This window comes from Alosa alosa, chromosome 8, assembly GCF_017589495.1.
Source record: "Alosa alosa isolate M-15738 ecotype Scorff River chromosome 8, AALO_Geno_1.1, whole genome shotgun sequence".
Taxonomy (NCBI): Eukaryota; Metazoa; Chordata; class Actinopteri; order Clupeiformes; family Clupeidae; genus Alosa; species Alosa alosa.
The window spans coordinates 26,201,785-26,219,869 of NC_063196.1; the positions used below are offsets into that span (position 1 = coordinate 26,201,785).

Genomic DNA, 18,085 nt, shown 5'->3' on the forward strand with positions numbered 1-18,085 from the left:
TCAACTCTCTGCGCACACACACACACACACACACACACACACACACACACACACACACACACACACACACACACACACACACACACCCTCTGCCAACCATAATGCATAGTAGTCTCCTCTCACTGTTCCACACACTCACACTTACTTACAATAACATTTTCTCTCTCTGCTGCTGACTGACACACTCGTGAGCGCTCCCATTCACATGCACCCTCAAACCCCCACACACCACTGCTCCTCAATCACTCACTCACACACACACACACACACACACACACACAGAGCGTCCTATTCCTCAGCTACGGTCCAGGAATAACAGGCTGTTAGTCAGACCCGCGGTTCAGCTCTGTGCCGTGGGGCTGCTGCTGACCAGACACACACACACACACACACTGACCAGACAGTGACCGAGGGGCTGTGCTGTCTGCTGGCACCCCGCATCTGGGTCGCCTTCCTGGGAAAGCCACAACCTCAGACACTGATCCTTCGGAAAACGTCTGCGGGAAAGCAAAGGAGGTTTCTTATAGACACACACACAGACGCACACACCGCCATCGTCGTCTCACTCGCCCATCACCCCTGCTTGTGTGTGTGTGTGTGTGTGTGTGTGTGTGTGAGAGAGAGAGACACACACAGAGAGACGATTGATTCAGCAGACATCAGAACCTCTTTCTTTCTCTCCCTCAATCACTCTCTTTTTCCACCTCTGTGTCCTTTACTGTCGAATCTCTCCCTCCCTCCTTCTCTCTCCCTTCCTCCCTCCCCTCTCTCTCTCTCTCTCTCTCTCTCTCTCTCTCTCTCTCTCTCTGACTGTGTAGAAAAAGAAGTGCTTTGGAGACGAGCCCCTTTTTTATTGTCATTCTTGGAGAAAGCCACCTCTCTCTCTCTCTCTCTCTCTCTCTCTCTTCCTCTCTCTTTCTCTTTCTGTCCCTCGCTCTCCTTCTCTCCAAACATGGAGGGATAGCGTTTGGGTGTCCTCAGCAGTCTGTCCTCCCCCCTATTAGTGCGCTCATAATTCATGCTCTCCTCAGGAAGTGGGTGTTTATGGAGACGCAGGCTTGTCCATCTCTCCCCCGTTCTGCTTCCTGTGTGAAAGAGACTCTGAGAGAGTTGTGCAGTCGCTGCATGTTCTCTCTCTCTCTCTCTCTCTCTCTCTCTCTCTCTCTCTCTCTCTCTCTCTCTCCCCAGAGCTGCAGACCGACTCTGTGCATTCTTGAAGCCATCACACCTCCTACCACCGCATGATGACTAGATGACTAGTCTGACGGGGAAACAGACACACACACACACACAAACACACACACAAACACACACACACACACGTGGACGGACTCTTTCTCTCTCTCAGCGATCTGTTCTTTCCAGACAGACGTGATGTTCTCTGCCTGCCTGTCTGTCTAAAGGGAGATGGCTGGCTGGCTGGCTGGCTGGCTGGCTTCGTGGGCTCCCCTAAAACATGGCTCCCACCTCTTTAGTCAGCGTTGGTGGAAAGTTTGAAAAGTTTCAGAAGTTTGTGTGTCTGTAGCTGTAGCCTGTTGCGTAACCTCCACGGGAACCCAACACATTCCACGGATGCTCTGGCCTATTGTGGTCATCAGACTGGCATTCCTGCCAAAACGCTCAACTCTTAAAAAAAAAAAAAAAAAAAAAAAAAAAAAAAAAAAAAAGGAAAGGTTAACAGACCGTCCACAATGTCCACCTTCCACTCTGCTGAGACTGTGTGGACCTCAAACGTGCACTCTTGCTACCTGATGATCCAATATAGCACATATTAGATGTGTGTGTGTGTGTGTGTGTGTGTGTGTGTGTGTGTGTACAGTATGTATGTTAATATATATGTGCATTGGATTCAGCTTTGTTCAGCTTAACACATCCCCACCATTCACCTTCCACTTGACCGTTTCTTCTCTCCCACGTTCAGTATGGACTTACACTCACGAGTCTGTCTTAACCCCACTCTTCTCGCTTTGTGTGTGTGTGTGTGTGCGTGATTTCGTGTGTGTGTGTGTGTGTGTCTTATTGGGCTTGCTCAGTACAGATTTACACATTAAAAAGCATCTCTAGACTTTTCTCCTGTTTACTGTGCATGTCATGTACACTATGCATCTGGACACCCTTTCAAGTGTGTATGTTTGTGTGTCTGTGTGTGTGTGTGGTCTGTAAGAGAGCGCAGATTTACACAGAAATCTCTCATTACCCTACCACCCCCACCCTCCCCGAGACACACACAATTACACCCACACACACCCTACCACCTCCTCTTTCTGTGTTTCTATGTAAGAGAAACACAGACATCCCTCCAGGTGTGTGTGTGTGTGAAGCTCACACCCCTTTCACGTCTGTGTGTATATGTGTGTGTGTTAGACTCACACCCCTTTTCTTTTCGTGTGTGCGTGCGTGCGTGTGTGTGTGTGTGTGTATGTGTGTGTGTCGCCCTGCAGTGCCGTGAGCTCGCGCCACTCGGGCAGCCCCGGCCTGCTGGGGTCCAGCCACAGCTCGCCGCAGGAGCCGTCCTCGGCCGCCACCTCCCCCTGCTCCTCCCAGGCCTCCATCTCCCCCGGCCCCAAGTCCTTCTACCCGCGCCAGGGGGCCACCAGCAAGTACCTGATTGGCTGGCGCAAGCCCGGCAGCACCATCAACTCCGTGGACTTTGGGGACACGCGCAAGTAAGAGGCGAGACGGTGGTGTTGGGTTTAGGAAGGGGGGCTTGGCCCCTCCTGGGGCGCAGAGCAGGGGATCATTTGGGGGCTTGGGGTCCCTCCCCTCCTGGGGGCAGAGCAGGGGATAATTTGGGGGGCTTGGGGTCCCCCCCCCCCCCCCCCCTCCTGGGGCGCAGAGCAGGGGATAATTTGGGGGTGGCTTGGCCCACTGGAGTTATCAGGGTTGGAGTTTAGCGGGTCAGGGGGTTAGGGTCAGGGTCAGGTAAAGCTCGTCCTCGTGGCTCATAGCCTGCTGTTCCAGATGGCCCCTCTGAAAAAGATTTTGGACAACACATATGGTGGAAAAGAAACATATCCACAGTTGTAGTGTTGCATTTTCTGGGTGGAAGGAAACTAGTCTTAGTATTTGCTGTTGTTACCGTTGCATCCTATTTATTGTTTTCCTGTAAGGTCGTATTCCACCTCATTGCCCTAAAGCCCCCACTCAAAAAAACAAGCTGTACAACAGAACCAGTTTTGTTTTATTATTAGGTTCATTCAGAAATAGGAATATGACTATATATATTTACCTCCATGTTCTGAAAAGAGTGCAGTGCAACTCTGCTACCTTTGTGTCTGATCGCCACCTTGTGGTTGCTCAGTAGTACAACACCCTTCTGCAGCAGCAGAAGAGGGGTACATTTGAACTGAAACTGATGGTTCACAGAATGATGAATATCCTACAAGCAACAAGGCATGTGAATTAAGCATGTTTTATAGCCAGTACTTGTAATTTGGGGAACTGAAAATTTTATAGGTTTTAATGATGACCTTGATGAGATGCAGGGGCACGTTTCTCAAAACCATAGTTGCAACTATGTTGGTTGCCATGCAAATTCCCATTGCCAAACAACTAAGTTGCTAAGAGGTTAGCAACTATGGTTTTGGGAAACGCACCCCAGGACAGGAGTAGGTCACACGGAAGGTCACATGTCACTCCTGCAGAGCAAATTCACAAAGACTGATTTGGTCATGTGGAGGACTGCATTGTAAAGATCTGCAACTACCAGTTATTTTCATAATCGATTAATCTGATGATTGTTTTTTTCCCCCGAATAAACATCCAGTGGTTTGTTCCATAAAATGAAGCTGAAATAAGAGAATTTTGAGTTTTTTTGTCCTGTTAACAATAACTCCAATAAACCCAATTAATCCATTACCAAATTAATTGGCGATTAATTTAATAGTTGACAACTAATCGACTAATCGTTTCAACCCTTTCTGCGACATAAGGTTGCAATCTGCCGTTGTAAAAGATGTAGCTTCTTCTAGTCTGAGGTCTTGTCCATGAAGATTGTGGGAGAGAGATTGCAAAAATACATCACCACACACATTTAGCTTTCCTCCCGGTTCCTCTTCTCTGTAAATAGGCCGAGTGATAAGAGCAAAGAACACACTCGTGTATACAGTACACAGCCTTGTGAACTAACATGAAAGATTCTCCGCCAGAGTAGCATTTCACAGTAGTTAGTGCTGTGGTCTTTTCTACCCCAGAGTTTTTGTAATGTGGCGATCTCTGCCCTCAAATTTGAAAATGGGCTTGCTATGCTGAATAAATAAACATCTCAACTGGCTTGCGTTTGTTTTGACATGCTAACAAACCAGAGCTTGTAGAAACAATGTTTGTCCTCTTCTCCTCCCTCTCCCTTGTCTTCTGGCTGCTCAGAGAAAACACATTATCAAAGTGTGTGTGTTAGTGCGCGTGTGTGTGTTGTGTGTGTGTGTGTGTGTGTGTGTGTGTGTGTGTGTGTGTGTGTGTGTGTGTGCGTGCATCGCCCTGAGGGACAGATTCTGGACCACTGCTGTTGTTAACCCATTCGTGCTGGATGCATGCACGACGCAACATTCTATCTCCCGCCGGTTGCTGCATAGCGCAACATTCTATCTCCCACTGGTTGCTGCATAGTGCAACATTGACTCTCCCACTGGTTGCTGCATAGTGCAACATTGACTCTCCCACTGGTTGCTGCATAGTGCAACATTGCTCCCACTGGGCGCAACATTCCTCTCCGCCCGGTTGCTGCATGGCGCCAACATTCCTATCTCCACTGTGGTTGCTGCATAGATTACCTTGTTGACTCTCCACTGGTTGCTGCATAGTGCAACATTGACCACTGGTTGCTGCATGGTGCAGCATTGACTCTCCCACTGGTTGCTGCATAGGCGCCAACATTGACTCTCCAGCTGGTTTGCTGCATTAGCGCAGCATGCTGCAACATTGACTCTCCCACTTCTTAGTATTGCATGAGTGCACACATTCTCCCACTGGTTGCTGCATAGTGCAAACATTGGATTCCTCCCACTGGTTGCTGCATAGCAACATTGACTCTCCACTGGTTGCTGCATAGTGCAACATTGACTCTCCACTGGTTCCTCCTCATTGGTTGCCAAGCATAACATTCTATCTCCACTGGTTGCTGCATAGTGCAGCAGCATGCTTTCATTTCCATGTTTCTATGTACAGAGGCTTAGATATTAACTCTCCACTGGTTGCTGCATAGTGCAACATTGACTCTCCCACTGGTTGCTGCATAGTGCAACATTGACTCTCCACTGGTTGCTGCATGGTGCAACATTGACTCTCCACTGGTTGCTGCATAGTGCAACATTGACTTCTCCCACTGGTTGCTGCATAGTGCAACATTGACTCTCCACTGGTTGCTGCATAGTGCAACATTGACTCTCCACTGGTTGCTGCATAGTGCAACATTGACTCTCCACTGGTTGCTGCATAGTGCAACATTGACTTCTCCCACTGGTTGCTGCATAGTGCAGCATTGACTCTCCACTGGTTGCTGCATAGTGCAACATTGACTCTCCACTGGTTGCTGCATAGTGCAACATTGACTCTCCCACTGGTTGCCGCATAGTGCAACATTGACTTCTCCCACTGGTTGCTGCATAGTGCAACATTGACTCTCCCACTGGTTGCTGCATAGTGCAACGTCAGACCTCTCCACTGGTTGCTGCATAGTGCAACGTGACTCTCCCACTGGACGTTTGCTGCATAGTGCAACATTGACTCTCCCACTGGTTGCTGCATGTGTAACATTGACTCTCCAGCTGGTTGCCGCATAGTGCAACATTGACTCTCCGCCGGTTGCTGCATAGCGCCAGCATTCCTATCTCCATGGTTGCTGCATGTGCAACATTGACTCTCCACTGGTTGCTGCATAGTGCAACGTGACTCTCCACTGGTTGCTGCATAGTGAATGCAGCATTGACTCTCCCACTGGTTTGCTGCATAGTGCAGCGTGACTCTCCACTGGTTGCTGCATAGTGCAACATTGACTCTCCCACTGGTTGCTGCATAGCCAGCATTTACGGTGACTCTCCTCATTGTTTATGCGTGCGTGGCGCAGCATGCTTTTATTTCATGTTTCTAAGTGTACAGAGGCTTAGATATTAAGGTTTTTGTTGACGTTGACAATTCTTAGTATTTCAGAAAACCCTCAGGAAATAAAGTTATTTAGTCTAGAATGCCATAGGATTCTATAGGCGTTTTTAGCAGGCATTTTAGGAGTAAATAGGTTGTTTATACTGTAGAAGGCTCTCTTGTCAGTATGTTCCCTGGAAGCACCTTTTTGATTTTTTTTGTTTTGTTTGTTTTTAACTGTACACAGTTGATTTAAACTGGTGATGAGTTTGTACTGTATATAAGTTATCTAGTCAGGTCCATTTGGACTATAACACAACTTTGGTCATTTTGTCCCTCTGTACACCACCACAATGGATCTGACATGTAGCAATCAAGGTGGTGTAAAAAGGCGGAAATAAAACTGGCATTGTCTGAATACCTGGATGGATCTCACTGCGAATGTAGCACTTTTGGCTGATTTGTGTGTGTGTGTGTGTGGTGTGTGTGTGTGTTTTAGAAATGTGTTGTCAGGGCTTGTCAGACGACCTGGACATTGTCTGACAGGCTGTAGGGGGATAAAGGCTGATGTTTGTGTTTGTTTGTTTGTTGTGTGTCAGGAGGTCTCCAGGAGAGGGTCCAGAGGGGGCCCAGACTCCGCCTCGCCCCACCCTGCGGGACCTGCACTCCCCCCAGCCCCTGTGCACCTCCGCCCTGGAGGAGGAGATGAAGAAGGTCATGAACCTGGACCCGCCGCCCCACTCCCACTCCCACTCGCACTCCCACTCGCGCTCACGCCGGGAGGACAAGGTACAGGCCAGTTGTGCAGGCCACTGCTGTGTGTGTGTGTGTGTGTGTGTGTGTGTGTGTGTGTGTGTGTGTGCGTGCGTATGTGTGTCTATGCATGTGATTTGATTCAGGGCACCCACTTGTGTGTGTGTGTGTGTGTGTGTGTATTGGGATGGAATGAAGTTTATGTAAATCACAGAAGCGTACACAAGTCTCCTTTACAGAAGGCCTATTGGATGCCAGTTGCACTGCTGTCCCCCAGCCTAATTGGATAAAGCGGTTGTGTGATTACATGCTGGCTGAATTGTGGCTGTCATGATGAGTAATTGATTTACACAGGAATTGGCTTCATTACTGACCACAGTGTCGGACATTTAGCCTCAACTCACACATGCTTTCATTTGTTGATTGGCATGTTAATATCCATGTCCCTTTCTCTCTTTCCCCCCTGCTCTCTCTGTTCTTCTCTTCCCCCCTCTCTCTGTTCTTCTCTTCCCCCCCCCTCTCTCTGTTCTTCTCTTCCCCCACTCTCTCTGTTCTTCTCTTCCCCCCACTCTCTGTTCTTGTTCTCTTCCCCCTGCTCTCTCTGTTCTTCTCTGTTCTTCCCCCCCACTCTCTCTGTTCTTCTCTTTCCTTCCTTCTTTCTTTCTGTCTGTCTCTCTTGGTCGGTCTTCTATCTCTCCTTCTCTCTTCCATTCATTCTCTCTCTTTCATTCTGTTCATTCTCCTTCTGCTCCTTTCTCTCTCTCTCTCTCTCTCTCTCTCTCTCTTCTTTTTTCCCTTTCCTTCTGTCTCTCCTCCAATCCCTCTCTACTTCTTCCTCTCTTTCTGTTTGTCTTGTCTGTCTCTCACTTTCTCATCCATCCATCTCTCCCCACTCCTTTTTCTTTTCTTTCTTTCTCTCATCTCATCTCTTTTTCTCCATCTCTCCATCTCTCTTCTCTCTCTCCATCTCTTCTCTCCATCTCTCCATCTCTCTTCTCTCTCTCCATCTCTTCTCTCCATCTCTCCATCTCTCTTCTCTCTCTCCATCTCTTCTCTCCATCTCTTCTCTCTTTCTCTCTCTCCATCTCTCTCCATCTCTCTTCTCTCTCTCCATCTCTCTCCTCTCTCTCCATCTCTCTCTCTCTCCATCTCTCTTCTCTCTCTCCATCTCTTCTCTCCATCTCCATCTCTCTTCTCTCTCTCCATCTCTTCTCTCTCTCTCTCTCAGTCCTCACCCCGTGGCTCCCCCTCCTCTGGCCCGCTCCCTAATCGCCGCTCGCTGCACCGGACGCTGTCGGACGAGAGCATCTACCGGGGCCAACGGCTGCCCTCGCTGGGCGAGGCGGGCGTCCTGGAGCAGGGCTCGGCTGTCGACGTCCTCTTCACCTGCTCCACCATCCCGCGCTCCCCCACCACGCGTGGCGTGCCCCTCAGACGGCCCTCCTACAAGATGGGCATCAAGCTGCACGGTACGGTCAAGCACACAGGCAGGACCAACAACAACATAACAACAACAACAACAACAGCAACAACAGCAACAATGCAGGTCCACAGAGCAGCTGGCCCTCTAGTCAGTGTGTTAGATGTTAATAGAATTTTGTATTGTTTATTACAGTATTAAACTGTAACATCGTTTTGTGTCCATTCAACGATACAACAACGCACCTCGACATGGCCACACACACACACACACATATATTTCAGGCATGAAAACTCCTCACCTTTCGGCGAAATTCGCCATTTTGAATCCAAAATAGGGGACTTACGTGGTTTGCGCAGATCCGATGAGAAAATATTGTGTGTGTGTGGTGGGGTGTATGGCGTTACAACTGAGTTTACAAATCACGCGCAGACGCGAACGCATCTTGATGCGTTGTAAGACGAGCCCAAATACAAACTTGTCTGATCCAGCAACGATTATGTGAATGGAGCCCCTATACATTTAGCCTATTAAACAGTGGAAGCTCATTTTTTTGCTGGATGCAGCAAAAAGAACGCTTTATGCTGGAATAGCCTCCCTGTCTGTGTGACTACAGATATGCGCCTGAAATGTCAGCTGGAATGTGAGCCCGGCGGGGAGAGAGATGCTTATTGATGTCACAGGTGGGCTAGATGAAACTTTCAACTTCTGTCAGAAAAAGACGTTGAGATTGGTGTAGCAACGTAGCATAGGCTGTTTTGGATAGCGACATTGGACAGAAATATAGACATAACAAGTTCATTTGATGAAGAATACGTGCAGTTTGAGCCATCTAGATCGACAAAAGGTGAAGCAAATTGGCATACTTTATCAGTATAGCAAAGGCTAATGTGAATAGTTGAATTAAATGCTCCTAAACTGGGCTGGTGCGTTTTGAGTTCAGAGACAAAAGCAGTGTTTGACATGGTAATGCTGTCTTTTAAGAAACGTTCAGTGGCCTGATCAGTAGGCCTAGTCTACTCTACAGGGTTTAACATGTATTGTGAACACTGTTCACACAACTTTATTGGTTGGTTAAACACACTAGCACAATGCCACAATCTGTAAGTAGCCTAGGCTGCAGGTTAAAACATTTCAAACCAAAATTAAAGCCTAGTCTACCCTACCCAGTTTATTTATTACCTGGTTTTGTCCAACAAATATTCAGACTTATCTTATTCAGACTTATTCTAATAGTCTACTATGAAGTGTCCATTAGGCCTATGAAACCTTCAGAAATGTCTGATAACTTCAGGCACAAAGAAATAAATAAAGAAAGAAAGAAAACTTGTGTAGATTACTGAGGATGAAAGGAGGGCCAGGCTGAAGCATGTTGCCAAACAGCGCAAGTGGGCGCCTTCACACTTAGGCCCAAGCCAAAAAGAAGAAATAATTTTCTTTCTTGTAAAAATTTTCTTGTAAAAATTTGTCATTTTGTAGTTTGTTTTCTTGATATAAAATCTGGTTTTAGGCAACTTCATACTCCATGGAAGCTGTGGACTATTGGCAACAATGTCACTCGCGCTTGATTTGCTATGAAACGGCAATTTCCCTCTTCGTGCACCCTTCTCACCTTTTTCACCCCTGACCCATTTTCATGCCTGATATTTATATATATATATATATATATATATATATATATATATATATATATGTAGAAAGAAAGCATTTTTTACTAAGCATGTTTGTAGCTGTTGGCACAAATCACTTTGCATTGACATATATCTCCAATTTCCCTGGTGCCTAAAGAAAAGCCGAGGCTTCCAGCAAAACGCCTCATCATTTTCAGTGTGGGGTCTCTGTGCTGCTAATGTGAGTAGTTCCCGTGCTGGGCGGCTCCCTCTCCCCACGTTCCCAACTTCTCCAACTCGTTGTCACTGAATGGAAGCTCATCTCCAGCCCTAATTACTGTCTTCCGGAACCTTCTTCCAGAGATACTAATGAGTCAGAGCTGAGGCTGCTGCTACTGCTGCTGATATTAGATGCCTCCCTCTCCCCATCACCAAGGGAGCCTGTCTGCTTCTGCTTCCCCAGGGGGAGGATTTGTGCTTGGGCATAAACTTAGCAGATGGGTTGTTATCTCGCCCCGTGAGTGTTGCTATAAATAAATATATATAAAAATCTCACACCGCCACCATCTGCTAGGGGTGAAGACCTCCGGCGCGTTTCAAACTCTTCCCTTTGGATGGCGTCCTTCCTCTCACCCAGAATTATGAGTGTCACTCTGGTCCTGAAATTGCTGGGGACAAGAATAGTATTTGGCGGTGGAGCACATGTCTTAAAAAAAAAAAGTGTTCTGCGTAAATTATGTAAATTAAGTAAAGAGGTACGACGACACTAAACTAAAGCTAAATCTGGATTGCTTCAGTGGTCTACATTTTACTATGAATGTCTGATTTCAATCATTATGAAAACTACGATATGAAGACAAAGTAAGTTCTTTCAGCTGATTGTCACCTTGGATGCAAGCGTGTGCCAATACCAAAGACTTGCAACAGCGAGTTCAGAAATCGAATCAACGCTGACAACATTACCACCACTCCACTAAGCCCACAATTAAAAGAACAGTAAAGGGAAAAAAGGAAGATTAGAAAATACCATTATAGCAGACCATTGTGTTCCTCTACCCTGACCTATATAAAAACCATTATAGCAGACCATTGTGTTCCTCTACCCTGACCTATATAAATACCATTATAGCAGACCATTGTGTTCCTCTACCCTGACCTATATAAATACCATTATAGCAGACCATTGTGTTTCTCTACCTTAGGTGACCTATATAAATACCATTATAGCAGACCATTGTGTTCCTCTACCCTGACCTATATAAATACCATTATAGCAGACCATTGTGTTTCTCTACCTTAGGTGACCTATATAAATACCATTATAGCATACCATTGTGTTCCTCTACCTTAGGTGACCTATATAAATACCATTATAGCAGACCATTGCGCTCCTCTACCTTAGGTGACCTATCGGCGTCGGACACCTCCCTGGCGGACCTGCACGAGCGCCAGCGGCAGCCGGAGCGGGAGATGAGCCTCATGCCGCTGCCCGACACCGACGAGAGCAGCCTGGACTGGAGCCACCTGGTGGACGCCGCCAGCGTGTTTGAGGGAGAGACCAGACAGCACCACCGGGGTTAGTGGACAGCCGGCCCCTAACGCCCTGGAGACTCAGAGCACCACGAGACACACTCCTATATTATGATGACGCTATATAAATAATACTGAAGTGAATTTATAAAACGGGGTTAGCACATGCCTTTAATCACTTAAAGTGACTTGGCATATAGGCCTAGACACCCCTTTACTACAGGAAACATCACTACTGTAGAGAAAACTATCCATACTCAATTTGCAGTTTTATGTATGTATTTATTTTTGTTACGTAGGTAATGTGGTGTGGTGTAGTTATTGACTTATAAGCTCATGATGGATATATTGAGTTGGAAAAACATTATGAGCCTGTACTGTGTGCTTATTTACAGCAGAGGGCCTCGGTGTACTGCCAAAGTGTGTGCGTGCGTTTGTGCGTCCGTGTGTGTGTTTGTGTGTGTGTGTGTGTGTGTGTGTGTGCGTGTGTGTGTGTGTGTGTGTGTGTGGTGTGTGTGTGTGTGTGTGTGTGTGCGTGTGTTGTGTGTGTGTGTGTGTGTGTGTGTGTGTGTGTGTGTGTGTGTGTGAGTGCTCGCGTGCCTGCCTGCTGAGAGTTTAGAGTAAAACGGGAGAGTGTATGAGAGGGAAAAAGAGAAAAAACGAGACAGAAAGTGCTTGCGGCCTGTCTGCTGGTGTCTGCTGGTGTCTGCTGGTGTCTGCTGGGTGTTGTGCAACTTCCCGTGTTTTATTTGCTGATCCGCCAGGGGGGAAACATTTGCAAACAAACAACTAAACAGACGTTTCTTTAAATAAGCGCGCCCTTCCTCTCCCCTCCCTCCATCCCCAGGCCAGAGAGGATTCATGTTCAGCTCGCAGGACCTGAGCCACCGCGGAGAGAGCGCCACCCCCAGCCCCAAGCACGGGGTGCGCAAGCCTGCGCCCCTGGCCAGACCCTCCTCCAGGTGAACACACACACACACACTAACACACACACACTAACACACACATACTAACACACACATACTAACACACACACACTAACACACTAACACACACACACTAACACACACTAACTAACACACACACACACATTACACCAGGGGTGGGCAAACTGATCCGGCCGCCGAGCATTTCATTTGGTTATCAGGCTGCTCGCTATTTTTTTCCTGCGATAGAGACGACGTTGGTTAGCTTTGCTTTGAACGTTTACAATGTCAATGTCAAAACATCATGTTAAATAGAGATGATAGGCCTACTCTTAGTTATCTCCTTTGCAGCAGATCTAACGTGAACGTTATGCGATCCATTTAATTGGGAATGCGTCTGCACTCACGAGAGGGAGAGAGAGCAGCAGGTTCCAGCTGGCTTGTCATTGTTGATTATTGATATCTCCTTCTTATAAGAAACTTTTAAAAGGAAATTATGAAGGCAACAGTAGTTCCAACTACTGACCATTTAAAAATTGTGAGAGGGCACAGCCATAGGTACAGACTAGCCATAGCGGAGCAGGCAGAAGATCTTAAAGCGACAGTGCACAATTTATACATTTGTTAAACAGTATCAAATTAGCAGTATTTTTTAAGCAATTAATATTTTAAAACAAATACTTTTCATACTAAATTATAGGCTATAAAAAAATGTAATGTTGTGGGGGGGGGGCCAATTTTCAAAACCCAATGTGGCCCTTGAGCCAAAAGTTTGCCCACCCCTGCACTACACACAACTAACTAACACACACACACACTAACTAACTAACTAACACACACACACACACACACACACACACACCAGAGGTCCTCCTGCTGGGTCGTGGTGCATAACAGCATTAGGGATGCATCCACTATAAAGTTCTGAGCCTATACTGATACCGATGCTTAAAATAACAGTTTGTCGAATAACTGATTGCGATAACGATACCATACCAGTCAACATGGCAAATATCGACCCATACCAGTGTTTGGCCGTTATATTGGTGCATCCCTAAAGAGCCTCACACACAGATTCACCATCTTAAATCTTCAGGGCTACTAATAAGTTTAAAATTTTACTTATGGGTCCTTTTGTAATTATTTGCAACTTTTGTGACAACAAAAATCACCCAAAAATTCCCTTTTGCTATGTCAGCATTCTTAACACTTCTTAGCTATCCTACATTATAATCTACATTAATTAATCTACATTATATATTAATGCTGCTTGAGCTTTTGATTAACCTAACTTGCCTAATTAAAGCTAACTTTAGGCTAAAAGTTTAAAAGGCTGAACAATACCAATTACCAATTATTTGACCCTGGCTTACCTAAGCTGTACTTGTCTCTCTCCCTCCCTCCAGTGATGGGCACATGAGTTTGGCTAGCAAGGTGACTCAGCTGGAGGCTGTGGTGAAACTGCTGAAGGACGACTTGAAGAAGGTGAGCGAACACATTGGGTCCATCACCTGCATCCTGTGCCACGCCCCTCTCAGAGCCATTCATTTACATGCAGTGGCATTGCTGATGCTGTCCTGCACCATGGTGACAGTGATGCCGTGTTCTAGAATGGTATTACATGCAGTGGCATTGCTGATGCTGTCCTGCACCATGGTGACAGTGATGCCGTGTTCTAGAATGGTATTACATGCAGTGGCATTGCTGATGCTGTCCTGCACCATGGTGACAGTGATGCCGTGTTCTAGAATGGTCTATGAGTGGCATTGTTGATGCTGTCCTGCACCATGGTGACAGTGATGTTCTAGAATGGTATTTATTACATGCAGTGGCATTGCTGATGCTGTCCTGCACCATGGTGACAGTGATGCCGTGTTCTAGAATGGTATCAGTGCAGAAAGAAATGTGCACATCATAGTCTTACAGCTGTAGACCATATGTCTATATTTAGTGTACTTGAATATTATCCACTAGGTGATTTAAAGTTTTTTATAGTTGTTGGTGTGTGTTGATGGTTGTGATGGTGATGGTTGTAGTTATATAATCGCTGATGGAAATGCTGAAGGATGACTTGAAGAAGAGTGGAAGACCTCTCGTCATAGATCAAATAATGCTTTTTAGTAACAAATGCTATCACTTTGTTGTATCACTGATCTCCTCACGCTGACGTGCACCCCCCCAGGAGAAGGAGGAGAAGGTCAAGCTGCAGGCGCAGATCCAGAGACTGTGGGAGGACAACCAGCGGCTGCAGGAGGAGTCCCAGAGCTCGGCCGCCAAGCTCAAGAAGTTCACAGAGTGGGTCTTCAACACTATCGACATGAACTGAGCCCGCCGGCCGCACACACCAGCACAGGTCACCGGGGAGGGACAGGAGGCCCACACTAAACAAGGGGGGGTGTATTAACTATAAAGGCATGTACAGTTTTCCGGGGATACTTGTGTCCGACATTGGCACCAGCTGAAGCAAGTGACCACACCAAGACTACCACATCCTGATTTTCCCCTATTTCCCCACCCTTTTGGATGAAGCTCTTTTAATGTCTGATACTGGAAGCCTCATACACACACACACACACACACACACACACACCACCACCGATCACACATCAGATCACTGTTCTCCTGTCTACAGTACGTCGTCCTGATGGACCAATTAAAACATCCCTCTGCTTTCCCTGCAGCAATGAAGTCCACAGACTCCAAGCACCACCTGAAAGGGCGGTTGTTAGGACCCCACAGACTTTTGTCCCTCATGGCCTTCCCTAACCAGCTCCACACTCCACCCTCCTGCAGCCACACCCCCAGAGCTGGATGTCCAGACCTTTACTTCCCCCTGTGGGGGTGGGGTGGAGTGGGGTGGGGTAGGAAGCCCCTGTTGCCCCCCTCAGCCCCTTCCTCTGCCCTCACGGCCCTCCACTCTGGGGTTGGATTAGGGAAGACTCGCACGAGCCAATAACCTGCGGCCCTCCTATACTGCTGTGCTGCTCAAACGGGGCGGGAGAAACCGCAGACGTGTGAATATGATTGGTTGGCCCACCTGTCATCTCACACTCTCACCTCCACAGGGATTGCCTTCTTTTTGTGTATGGCTCTTACATTCCGACATTGTCTGCGTTTGTGTGCAAGAGAAAGTGTGTGTGTGTGTGTTTGTGCATGAATGAGAGCGCATTCCTATGTGTGTGTGTGTGTGTGTGTGTGTGGGGGGGGTGCTTGTGTGCGAGAGAGAATGTATTTGTGTGTGTGTGTCTGTGTCTCTAAAGGCATTTGGAGCTGCCTTAGCCATCTTGTGAGATTCCTTGCTGATATCCCTGATGCAGGGCTGCTACTGCTACCAGTGGACAGAGCGGCCAGTGCTGTCCTTCAGTCATGCCATACATGTCCCACCAGACAGCAGGACGAACACTAACACAGTCCTGCAGCGATGAAGACAAGTGACTCGAAGGGCATCCTCATTTTGTTTTAATTTGTACTGAGAAAAGGAAGACATACACAGGAGTAGATTATCTCCAGTGAAATGCCTGCTTTGGCCTCAAAGGGGAGCATACACACACGCAGGAGAGAGGGAGAAAGACTGTGTGAAATGTAAATGAAGAGCTTAGCATAGACAGCATCGCCATAGCAATAGCAGGGACTCTCTGGGATGCCGGCTTCAAATGAAGGAGATTTTTAAAAACTTTTTATCGGGAGGATTGTAGTGTAGGTAGGTACTCCCCCATCTGAACCCCCACCAATTCCCCCAGCATCCCCCCCACACGCCTGGACCTCCCTCTGTATCAAAGCAATCAGACTTCTATCCATCTGTGGTACCAAGGGATGAAAGCCGCAGTTCTCTCCCACTCACCCACCCCCTCTCCTTCATCTCAAGACGTGAATGTGGATTGTGAATGGACAGAGCCCCTGCCTGGGGCGGAGATTTCCAAGACTGTAATTTATTTGTTGTGTATTATAAAATCAATAAATAAGTGGATCCATGTGTCTGGCTCAGTAACACAACTGAAGTTGACATGTGATGTTTATATGATTAGAGCGGGGATAAGTTATATTCGTCTGATTTTAAATGGCTTTTAAAATATTAAAAAATAATTGTTTTTGTTTTATTATTATTATTTTATTTTGAGTTTCCTTGGAGTTAAGCCCCACCTAGGGGTTTCTTTCCATATCTTTTTTTAATTTGCCTTGTGCTCGTGGTAGCCTTTTTGCCTGCTGTTGTGTTGCTGTAGTGCCATCTAGTGATGAAGAAAGTGAATTACTCCACTCTGCTGCAAACCCGTGTCTGCTCTCCTCTGCTGCACCCCCCCCCCCGTCGTGAAGCAGCCGTTTAGCCCTAACCCCCACAGCCCTGGAAGTGGTAGTAGTGAAACAGTAAGACTGCTTTTTAGCACATACACGTGTAAAACTCTTTCACTCGACTTCCATATACAGACTCGTTGAAATGCCTCATGGGAGAAGTGTCTGTGTTGTTACCGATAAGTGATGCCTGTGTCCTCCTCATCTTTATTCTGTCCGCGTTGGAGTAGCGGTGCCTCGTGGAGAGAGGGGATTGAAGGCACTGCAGAGAATGCTTGAATAAGGCACTTCTCTCAAACAGACGCTCACCTGCTGTAACACGAAGCTGCAGGCTGTCTCTCCCTGGTCTTAATTGAGCTACATGGAAGAGCAGTACCAGAAAACACACACGCACACATACTCGCTCTTTCACATATAAATACACACATTCTTGCTCTTTCACACACACCAACACACATGCACATTACACACACTCACACACACACACCTTTTAAACAAGCGTGTCATGTTTCGCTGAAGGCCAGGCTGCTGTCACTGTGTGATTAGGTACAGCCTTATCCCTCTCCCACGACCCGAGTTTCATAAACAGCCACTCATGGCAATCGAGGGGTGATCACAGGGCAGCGTCGCCAGCAGGTGTGATTTCAGGTCGGGTCCACTTCCACAGTGGTGTGCTTAGCTTGTCCCAGCCTCCCAATGCAGATCCCACCGCCCCAACTGGATCTGTGGTGAGCTTTTTCCCCCCCCTTCTTTTTTTATGGCCGTGCCCTAACAATATGACATTGGACAGAGCTGTGCTTTTTGTCAGCATTTAGTGTTCTGCTTCTACTTTAATTGGACTTATTCCCAAGCTGTAAAAAGTTATTTGTTATTTACAGTTCCTTTATTATATAAACTATTCCTCTGACGCACGGTCCCGAGGAACTGCACAGACTTCAGGCTTAGATGTACCACAGGAGCGGTTTGAGACATTAGTTTGGTTCTGTTCTAGGAATCGTGGGATATGTTGGCTCCTTGCAAACTCTAGTCAACAATGCCAGTGAGCAAGAAGCTACCATTTATTTCCCCCTTAAGAACTCCCAACTCAGATGCACAAAAACCTGATTGGTATAATGGCACCCAACCTGCAATTGCTTTGCATTATAGTTGTTGCTTATCAGGAAGTGAACTGGGGAGTATTAAGAGCTATGGTGTCATGAAGTGTTATAAGAGTGGTCCTCTCTATCCAACACTCTCCACGAGTGAGCAATGTCTAAGTTCTGTTCATGTTTTTGTCTTTTCATTCCTTTTAAAGACATGCACATTACAAATAAGAAGTGTTCTATATTTGAAATAGTACTGTTTACGTATTCTGTCAGTTAGCATTGTAAAGTGTAGAATTTCAAAAAGACACAATGTTTGCGGTGATTTGCAGTATTAAAGTTTCTTAAATAAACAAGATAATGACTTCAGGTGCTGTAATTTTTCCTCGTTTTGTATATTTT

At 46.7% G+C, this 18,085-nt stretch overlaps 1 protein-coding gene across 1 annotated transcript in view; it reads left to right on the forward strand.

Annotated features, from left to right (window-relative positions):
- Positions 1-16,038, forward strand: part of LOC125298821 (signal-induced proliferation-associated 1-like protein 1) — a 97,052-nt gene extending 81,014 nt beyond the window's left edge. Inside the window, 7 exon segments of the mRNA XM_048249690.1 lie at positions 2,442-2,666; positions 6,675-6,864; positions 8,057-8,297; positions 11,261-11,434; positions 12,236-12,350; positions 13,721-13,799; positions 14,497-16,038. Coding sequence (XP_048105647.1) covers positions 2,442-2,666; positions 6,675-6,864; positions 8,057-8,297; positions 11,261-11,434; positions 12,236-12,350; positions 13,721-13,799; positions 14,497-14,640 — 1,168 coding nt within the window. The 3' untranslated portion in view covers positions 14,641-16,038.
- Positions 16,039-18,085: the final 2,047 nt, after the last annotated feature.